This window comes from Pongo pygmaeus, chromosome 10 (assembly GCF_028885625.2).
Source record: "Pongo pygmaeus isolate AG05252 chromosome 10, NHGRI_mPonPyg2-v2.0_pri, whole genome shotgun sequence".
Taxonomy (NCBI): Eukaryota; Metazoa; Chordata; class Mammalia; order Primates; family Hominidae; genus Pongo; species Pongo pygmaeus.
Genome location: NC_072383.2, coordinates 77,991,852 through 78,001,892, shown reverse-complemented (window position 1 = coordinate 78,001,892; position 10,041 = coordinate 77,991,852). Strand labels below are relative to the sequence as shown.

Below are 10,041 nucleotides of genomic sequence, written 5' to 3'. Positions count from 1 at the left end.
TGCAGTGGCTCATGCCTGTAATCCCAACACTTTAAGAAGCCAAGGCAGAGGATCACTTGAGCCCAGGAGTTTGAGACCAGCCTGGACAACATAGATAGACCCCATCTTTACAAAACTTAAAAAATAAATTAGCTAAGCCTGGTGGTGCACGCGCCGGTCGTCTCAGCTACTTGGAAGGCTGAGATCATGCCTCTGCACTGCAGCCTGAGCGACAGAGTAAGAACCTGTCTCAAAAACAAAAACCTCCAATATGATTGATTTGGTGCAGCCAAATATATATATATATATATATATATATATGCAAATTAGTAAGTATAGTTTTATTTGTACTTCTATTTTAAGGCTTAATTTGCTTTAAAGGAGCTAAAATGTATCCTCACATCCCAATCTGTTTAGAAGCCATTAGGAAGTGAAAATATTTGCATTTTTTCCATTTGTTCTGCTTAGACAAATATGTAATAAAAGCATGTGTGTGTGTGTCTTTTTTTTTTTTTTTTTTAAAGATAGGGTCTAGCTCTGTCGCTCAGGCTGTAGTGCAGACAGCTCACTGCAGCCTCGAACTCCTGGGCAGAGCTCGCCTCAGCCTCTCAAAGTGGTAGGATTACAGGTGTGAGCCACTGTGCTGGGACTGTGTGTCAATACAAAATTTTGCTTGTTCTGGAATTAACCCAAAGTCTTCAGTACCGTTAATTCACTAACAACAATTAAAAAAAAAATCCTCCCTAAAGACAAAGTAGGTGGCAGTTTCAGAGTACTTTCAATGTTAACATAGAGCGTCTTGACCCTTAGGGCCATGAAAGAAGAAAAACTAAATTCAGTGAAATTTGCACATGATAACAGCCCTCGTTGGTTGGCTGTTTTTTCCCTGACAACTTCTGGGAACTGAATGAACTTAATTATGTTTTATTAATAAACCATTATTAATTTTGCATCCTGAAATAAGTGCTTGAATCAGGAATAGCATACTTCCCACTAAATTCCTTTTGTCTGAATGAAATCTTGAGATTCCCATCTATACTCCAAGGGCACTTTTAAGAGCTACCACATAGGCCATAACGTTCTTGGAAAACAGTATATGCTGTCAGTTTGCCTAGGTAGAGACAGGAGCTGACAAGGCAATCCTCAAGTTCCTTTCTTTTATTCTGAGAGCTGTATTCTGTGGATAGGGATTTTGTATTTTAGTGCTAACAATGTTTTTCAGCACTTAACACCATGAGTATTCAAAGGTCTGATGTTATCTTTAATGTATGTAATGAACATACAATGGTACATCTTATGAATATTACATTTTCTATTTCTACAATGTTTTCAGAGGAAATATTTTTACCCTAACCTGGATTCTATCGCTATCCTAATAATTGTGGTTCAGAAAATTGTCTCACAGGCAGGCAGTTTCCTAATCATGTTTTACTCAATTATTTTATTTCTCAATATGATAGGCCGTGAAGTAGTCCACTGGAAAAGACATCATGCTGAGAGTAAGAAAAGCTTATTTGTTCACTGCTCTATCTCCAGCACCTAGAACAATGCCTGACCCAGAACAGGTGCATAGTATTTGCCGAGTGAATTCTAATCCTACTTCTGGGTAAAATTAAGTAAATTAACTAGTTCTTGAGGGATTCAGTCTAGATGACCCCTAAACTTCCATGGTAAGGTTTTGTGGTTTTTATCTTGGGTTTTCTAAATGCTCTAAAAATAGTAGTGGATGTTAACAACGTAGTGTTCAGTAAAATCAATTGGTGGAGATTGTAGATAGATGGCTCATAAGACATCAGTATTACAAATCCTATGTGTGTGCGCGTGTGGTCACACAAGGCAAAGTTAAAGTCTTTTTTTTTATGACGATGATAAATTAGTCTTGTTTGGGCGAGTGAACTCAAGAGGTGGTTCAAATAAACGTCATTTTTTCATTGTATCTTCAGTGCCTAGTACAGTTACTGGCTCATAGTAGGTATTCAATAAATAGTGGTTGAATTAATTGCCTTCATTAACGTTCCGTTTAAATGCTAGACGCAGCTAGGTCTTTACCCCTCCCTAGAAAGAGATGGAGCTGTAACCAGAAATCCCTTAAAAGGTAAGGACCAGTAATCAGGCTGAGCTAAGCTCATGGGTAGTACGAGACAGGCTTAAAGCACTGAAGGAAGAAAGAAGAGAACCCAAGCGTGAGAGAAAGCAAAACAAAACAAGTAAAGAGAGGAAGAAAAACATTTCTAAAGTAGGGGTTGGCAGGAAGCCACCGCAATTACCGCAGGTCAACCCTTGTCAATAGGTGGTCACCTCAAGAACTTACCATTAAAACCCTCGGCCACACAGACCCCACTTTTAAAAGGTTATTAATTCTGACATGCCCAAGTTCATCTGAGTTCCTTAGAAAGAGCAACCACCAGCACCTACTTCACGACCTATCCTCCATTCCATTCAAATAACGCAGCCAATAGGAAAATCCTCCGCCCTGAGCCAACGACTCGGCGTAGCTGAGACAGCCCGGGAGGCAGATCTGCCCTGTAGAGCCTTGCGGTTCCACTGCTGGACTCCGGATTCCCGGGAGCCCCCAGCCCGACAGGACAACCTTCCTTCCCCGCTTCCTCCTTTCCAGGTCTGTCCCAGCCCCCGCTGCCTGGGCCACACCCGCTTCCCTCCGTTGGCCCAGCCACCCCCGCCGCAGTTCGCGGTAGCGCTCTTCCTGGGGCGGGCGCAGGCCCAGGGCGCATGCGCACTGGTCGAAGGGCGCCTCCCAGTCCGGATCTCGCGAAGTTACGTTAGATTGGCCGCCGGTGACGGGTGGCCGTGCTGGGGGCGGGAGGGCTTCTGTGGTAGGAAGGGAGGTCCGCTCGGCCGGGCGCGCCGCCCCAGTGCTCTGTGGGATACTGGAAGTCTCGAGCGTCTCTTCCCGGTTCCCAGCCCTCCTCTGGCCCGCACTCATAGAAACATTCACACACCCCCTGCCTCCCCTCTCTTCCCTCTCCGCCTCCCCCTTCCCCCCCCTCGCGATAAGAAGACCCGGCGGCAGGAGAGGGGATGAAGATGGCGGACGCGAAGCAGAAGCGGAACGAGCAGCTGAAGCGCTGGATCGGCTCCGAGACGGACCTCGAGCCTCCGGTGGTGAAGCGCCAGAAGACCAAGGTGAAGTTCGACGATGGCGCCGTCTTCCTGGCTGCTTGCTCCAGCGGCGACACGGACGAGGTCCTCAAGCTGCTGCACCGCGGCGCCGACATCAATTACGCCAATGTGGACGGACTCACTGCCCTGCACCAGGTCTGTGCGCCCCGCCGCCGGCTCTCCTGACCCTGAGGGTTCTCTCGTCGGCCTCCTGCCGGGGCCTGCCCTCAGTTCTCCACCTCTTGAGGCTGGGGGCGGCGGGAGACTCCCTGCTGCGGGGTGAGGGGGCGGTTTCCCGAGAGGGCGGGAGAGAGAGCTGGTGGAAGGGAGGGCGCTGGGCTTGAGGCCCCCCTTCAGAACAGTTGCTGGTGGAGTTGGGAACCGGGTGATTTCCGGGGCATAGGGGAAAAGGAACTGGTCGTCTTGGGGCCCCAGGGCCATTCGTGGATGAGTCTGGGATTTGGGGTCGAGACAAGGAGGGGTGTAGTGGGGTTGTGCCTGGGCCCCCTTGTCAGTGATATATTCGGAGGGGTGGATGCTGAAGGAAGAAAACTAACAAGGGGCATTAGGGACGCTTAGGCAGATGAACATCTTTGACTTGTAGGTGGGCATTGGATTTGTTGCACTTTTTAGGACTTGATTACAAATGATGATGATAATAATAGTAATCTAGAGCCCTAAGCTGAGTGCCCTGAGCGAACGATTTCCTGTTTTCTCATTTATTACTCTTGGTCACTGGGGAGGGGAAAACAGGGTGTAATTAGCTGATCTGCACCGGCTGAAAGGAAGGGGATGGAAGTGGGTAGAGTAAGGAAGCCCTCTAAAGGGCTTGCCCACCTCCGGACCGGAACGTGTTGAGTCTGATACTCGAAGTTTGCCGCAGTGTCGGAGATCCTTGAGCCCCAGGTCCTGGGGTGTGCACTGGTGTTAGAAAGAGAAGAATAAATAGGGGTCACTCTTTTCAAAGCCGGTTACCAAGCTCTGGTTTTTCTTTTGGGGGTGGGAAAAAAGAAAGCTGGTCACAAACTTTTCTCAAAATGGATGCTTTGTGCATGTTAAAGTTTTATAGTAGTCTGATTGGGATCTCTCAATGTTAGCCAAATAAGGAGAAACTATTGGCAATCCAGGGATAATGTCGCCTTGCCTTTAACAGGCCAAAAGCAACACAACCACGTAGAGTTCTGCATAAAAAGCAATTTTTAAGTGATGGTAATAGGTGACAAGACATAGACTTTTTCTATTTTCTTAGCGGGCAACTTGGAATAACTGTAATAGAAAATGACTTTGCAGCAATAGCTTCCCCTTAAAATGAAAAGACTTGTAAGCTATCTCAAAGTTGCCTTGGTTGTATGTGGAAGATGCATAGCCTTATTTTGAGTAATGTTGTAGTAAAAACTTGTTTGGGAGTTTGAAACTCAAGGCTTTATATTTCATGAATATTAACTTGATGCCGTTTTAAAAAAGGTGTGTAGTGACATTTTTCCTTGTGCTGCTTACTGTTTAAGGGAGTGATGACCATTTTAAATTTTATGTAATGGAATTCTCATATCAGACTTGGAGTATAGCCTTTGTTTACAAAGCTGACTGGATACATTGAAATGATTGGCAAATTGCAGGACAAATATGGAATTTAAAATGTGGCACCCAGTAAAAATATAGCAGGGTGTCTAGCGCTTTCTCAATTTCATTAATTTAGATTCTCTAATGCATAGCAAACTTTTTATTTGGGTGAAGTTTATTTAAGGCATATCATAACTCTTAAGATTTTAAAACCATGGTGTTGAGAATGAAGGAAACTTTTGGCATTAAAAATGATAATGTAATTTTATGAGATGAATCTTCAAATTTCTTTCAAGTGTACTTTACAGGTTTTAGTGTGAAACAGATTTTGAAAGACGATTATTACTGTAGGAGGTCAGGATAATTGGATAATGGTTCGCATCAATATGTTTTATTCAAATTGTCGAATAGAAATTTAAAGTTACTATTGTTGTGGAGGAACCCAATTGTATTGGCCTAGAGGAAGACGAAAAGTTTTGATATTTACATTATTGTAATACAGGTTTAGGGAGGAAGAGAAAATACATTTAACTGCCTTCTTAAGATCTTTTTTTCTCCTCTCAATATTCACATGTTACAAGAATTGTCAGACTTACCAATGTCTTCCTGATTAACTGAATTCAGTGGTCAGTTTGGTGTTGTGTAGATATATCTTTATTGGGTATTTTGTTTTAGTTGACAAACAGAAGTTTCTAAATTTACACCATTTGCATAATATCTTTCTGTCACTTTTTGTCACTGTGAGTGTGGGTTTGACCCGATAATCTCCAACCGCCTCCCCTTTTCCATAACATTTTTCCTTATCTGCAAATTCCTTAAATCAGCGAAGCCAAAAAAGTCTTTAAAATATCAAGCATTAAAATTTTTGTTATGTTTTCTTCACTCTCATTTCTTATTTATCAACTCTTGTACTTTTTTCCTATTGTTACTATGAAAACAGGGAGTTCACTTTGGGCAAATTTAGAACAACAGTTAGTGAAAGACAATAAATAAAATTAAAAACCACACACACACAAGACAATTTTAAGCTTTTAAGAAATCGCTTGAACTTAGCTTGTTTTCCATACTTAATTATAAAAACTAAAATCACTGATTTAATAGTCCTTGAATAGTTCTTTAAAACTTTAACCTCTCAAAAGATCGTAGAATACCTAAAATGTATAACCGGGTTAATTGTTTATTGTTTTTTGAATATTCATTTACTTTTTGGTTTTGATCAAGTGTTCTAAATTTCATTGTCAAGAGGAAAGTTTTAGGAACATCACAGCCCACAAATATACTTTTAAAAATCGAATATTTTGCTTTTATTTTAAATATAAACAGCTTATATTTAAAGGTTTATTAATTTGTTGAATGTGCTCCCTCATTAGAAGTTATAAAAGATATCCAGTCTTCAGCTGTTCTTTTTGTATAGAAATATGTCCTCTATATAGAGGAAAAAGCAGCGTTTCTTGTCGAATTTCCTATCTTAGTCTCCAGAATAGCCTTTCTCCCCCACCCACTCCACCCGGGACCTGACCCCCGAAGCTACAAAACAGCACAAAGTTAATCATAGATATAAATTTCTAGTTTTTCTAGAACCGAGGTCTAGAGTAGAATTTCATTATTACCAATGGGGCAATAATCAGCTTCTGATTTTATAGCTACCTGGTAGAGTTTTACAGTATGTGATTATATCTCTGTTTTAGCATACTTTATAAAGATTTAAGGAGATTAATGAGGTTATATATAGAATGCCTTATTGCTGATTCTTACTGATACTGGTGTGCATAAAATACAGGGCTGGGATTTTTCTCCAGCAGTTTTGAGTTTAGCCTGTTGATTTTAACCTTAAAATCTTTTCTTTTTCCTCTGTACCAGTGACTTCCAAGTCAGTTTACAGTTCCCTCATTTCTGCAAAGCTCCAAGCCTAATTTCCATTTTTTGGGGTTACGTATTGATTTAAAATGAAATATTAAATGTATTATAATTTTATATTTAATAATGTCTTTTAAGTAGTAATATAGTAAATACAGGTTCACCCCCTTTGCCATAGAATGGCAACTACTGTATTCAGGTTAACCTTTGTGATTTCTTCAAAGGATTTCTTATTGTTCAAATATAGATTTTCATAGTTGCAATTCAGTATTATAATTTTACATTTATCCATTAACATTAGAGATACTTATCTTTAGACTTTACCAGCATCCTTTTTAACTAATTATTTTAAAAGTATTATTAATTTGGTTATAAGACAATTTTACATCGTCAGGAATTTCTTTAAATTCAACCTAAAACAGGTCTATCTTTCCTCATCAAGCCTACTTTTCTCATTGATGTTCCTGTTTCTGTTAATGATGTATTAATCTTTAGAATCAAGTTAAACATTTTAGTTATTGTTTACTCATTCCCCTTGTCTATGCATAATCCAGTCTATCTTCTAGCTCAGTCTTTTCTTTACAGTTACCTTGGCATTAGTTCTTTTCTTTGCCACTTTTTACTGGCAACCTAGTTCATACCTTTATTATTTTATTTTATTTTTTTGAGATGGAGTTTCGCTCTTGTTGCCCAGGCTGGAGTGCAATGGCGCTATCTTGGCTCACCGAAACCTCCACCTCCCGGGTTCAAGCGATTCTCCTGGCTCAGATTCCCGAGTAGCTGGGATTACAGGCGTGTGCCACCATGCCCAGCTAATTTTGTATTTTTAGTAGAGATGCGGTTTCTTTATGTTGATCAGACTGGTCTCGAACTCCTGACATCAGGTGATCCACCTGCCTCAGCCTCCCAAAGTGCTGGGATTACAGGCGTGAGCCACCGCACCTAGCTTTATTTTTATCTCTAGAGTATAGTAATAGCTGAATTGTTTTTCCTGCCTCTATTCTTTCACTTATTTAATCTAGCATGCATATTGCTGTCATATTAATCTTTGAACAGTATCATTCTGATGGTGTTACTCCTCTCTCTAAATTTGGATATAGTACATTTTATCATTTAGTTTATGGTTGATATATCTCCATTGTGTTGTATCCTTTGTAGAAATTGGTTAACTTGCTTACATTTCAACTAGATCTTTACATTTTTTATTTCCATGCTTTTAGCCATGCTTTTTATCCTCTCTCCCTCGTTTCCCAATTAAAATTCTAGTCATTGTTCAAGATTCACATTCTCTTTTCTGGGGTATTCACTGTACCTTATATTCTGCCTCTCCTGCAATAAAAACACTTTTTACTGAATAGTGTGTGTGTTTGTCTTCCCTTGTAGCCTCTGAGGACCTAATCTTCCACAATTTTTGTATTTCCAGAGCGTAGCACATAGTAGATGCTCACTAAAGGTTTATTGAATTTTATCTTTTTACCTCAAATCATCAATAGGAAGTTTTAGTTATTTGTATGTTGTGAGATACATTTTTGAAACCTTCGCATCAGATACTTAGCATATTGTTCTTGCACATAATGAAATTTGTGTGATTATGAAACAAATTAAAAACTTTGTTGTAGATTTCAATATATTTTAATATCTTGAGATTTTTTAAAAATCTTTTTTTTTTTGAGATGGAGTCTCATTGTGTCACCCAGGCTGGAGTGCAGTGGCGTAATCTTGGCTCACTGCAAACTCCGCCTCCCAGGTTCAAGTGATTCTCCTGCCACAGCCTCCCGAGTAGCTGGGATTACGGGTGCGTGGCACCATGCCTGGCTAATTTTTTTTGTATTTTTGGTAGAGATGGGGCTTCACCATGTTGGCCAGGCTCATTTCGAACTCCTGACCTCAAGTGATCCGTCCGCCTTGGCCTCCCAAAGTGCTAGGATTACAGGTGTGAGCCACTGTGGCCGGCCTAAAAAATTCTTAATATCGACCTCCTTTCTATTAAATTCTAAAGCAGTCTAGATATTGGTTAAGTGGTAGAAAAATATTATATCCAGTTGAGTCATTAATTAATTACTCACTTTGTAAGAGTCTGAGCTAGATCCTCTAGAGCGGGGGTTCACAAATGCTGGGCTGTGGACAGGCCGGTCCACGACCTGTAAGGAACAAGGCCACACAGCAGGAGGTGAGCGACACACTGGCAAGCTAGCATTACTGCCTGAAATCCGCCTCTTGTCAGATCAGCAGCGGCATTAGATTCCCATAGGAGCACGGACCCTCTTGTGAACTGCGCTTGTGAGGTATCTAGGTTGCGTGCTCTTTATGAGCATCTAATGCCTGATGATGATGTGAGGTAGAACAGTTTCATCTGGCCCCATCCCCAACCCCCATCTGTGGAAAAATTGTCATTCACGAAACTGGTTCCTGATGCCAAGGTTGGGTACCACTTCTAGAGGAATACAAAGTAGGATTAGTTCCATGTTCTATGCTATTACAATTTTAAAGTAGTTTTTCTTTTACTTTCCAAAACAGACAGACTTACAGATAGGTTTAATATGAAATCCTTTTGCTCTTAAAATACAAATTTGGTCTACTTCTAAGGGAGCCATTTTAAGCATCTTTGTAAAATATGTGATCCTCTCGTCAGTAAAAGGAATACTTTTGTGTAGTCTTAAGATGTGAAGTGTAAAAGAGACTGGAAGCAATTAATTTTGAGTTGCTTGTTAGCAAATAGTTTGATTACTATGTAAAAATCTGAATTAAGAGTTTATAGTTTATAACTCTTTACCCTTTTTTTGATGGAGAATGTTAAGATCTTGGAAGAACCTACTGGATAACTTTTAAAGAGCATTAAAATTTGTGTCTAAAAGAATGTGCAGTGTAAAATATTTCTCTACGTAGTTTTCTTTTTAGAAAAGCTGTAACACTTTATGCTCGTGCCTTTCAAAAGTTTTTATTGAAATCATCCTAAATGCATTTTTAAAAACCTACCTAAACAAACAAATAAAACACCCCAACCCCAAACTGGCCCCTCACTTCCTACAAATAAGTGGGCAACCCTAGCCATATATGGGGTGTGCTGGTAGGGTACCAGTGCCCACACTGCTGCTGTTATAATGCTTTTTCTGTAGTTGCTGCCTCTGTGCTTCCTGGCAACACTTTTGTGGTCTGACTTTGAGGTGTCATAACCAAGACCATCTTTCATGTGCCTCAGCTACAGTATGATTGCAAGCTGTGACTGAGCATTTTCTATAGCCAGGTAGAAACACTGGATGGAATAGAGGAAATGTTTTTCATCATCCATTTGTTATTACCACATTTAAAAATTACAGTTCACATAAGAAAAGTATTTTTAAAATCTTATTAGATGATTTTTAAAAGAAAACTATTTAAAAACCTTTTAATGGGGGAGGCATAAAACATTGTTTTGTTACTACCATGTTACTTCTTGACACTATATGAAGTTGCTATTTTCGTTGCCTCTGCCTGCAAAAAATTGCCATCTTTTACTCCACCCTTCTTTTGAAAGTTTTCAACAAT

General features: G+C 40.3%; 1 protein-coding gene across 5 annotated transcripts in view; it reads left to right on the top strand.

Moving 5' to 3' along the window:
• Positions 1 to 230: 230 nt before the first annotated feature.
• Positions 231 to 10,041, top strand: part of PPP1R12A (protein phosphatase 1 regulatory subunit 12A) — a 168,756-nt gene continuing 158,945 nt past the window's right edge. For all 5 annotated transcript variants that reach the window (XM_054441789.2, XM_054441791.2, XM_054441788.2 and 2 more), the window contains exon 1: positions 231 to 3,255. In XM_054441789.2, the coding sequence (XP_054297764.1) occupies positions 3,019 to 3,255 (237 nt within the window). In that variant the 5' untranslated portion in view covers positions 231 to 3,018. The remainder of the gene's footprint in view (positions 3,256 to 10,041) is intronic.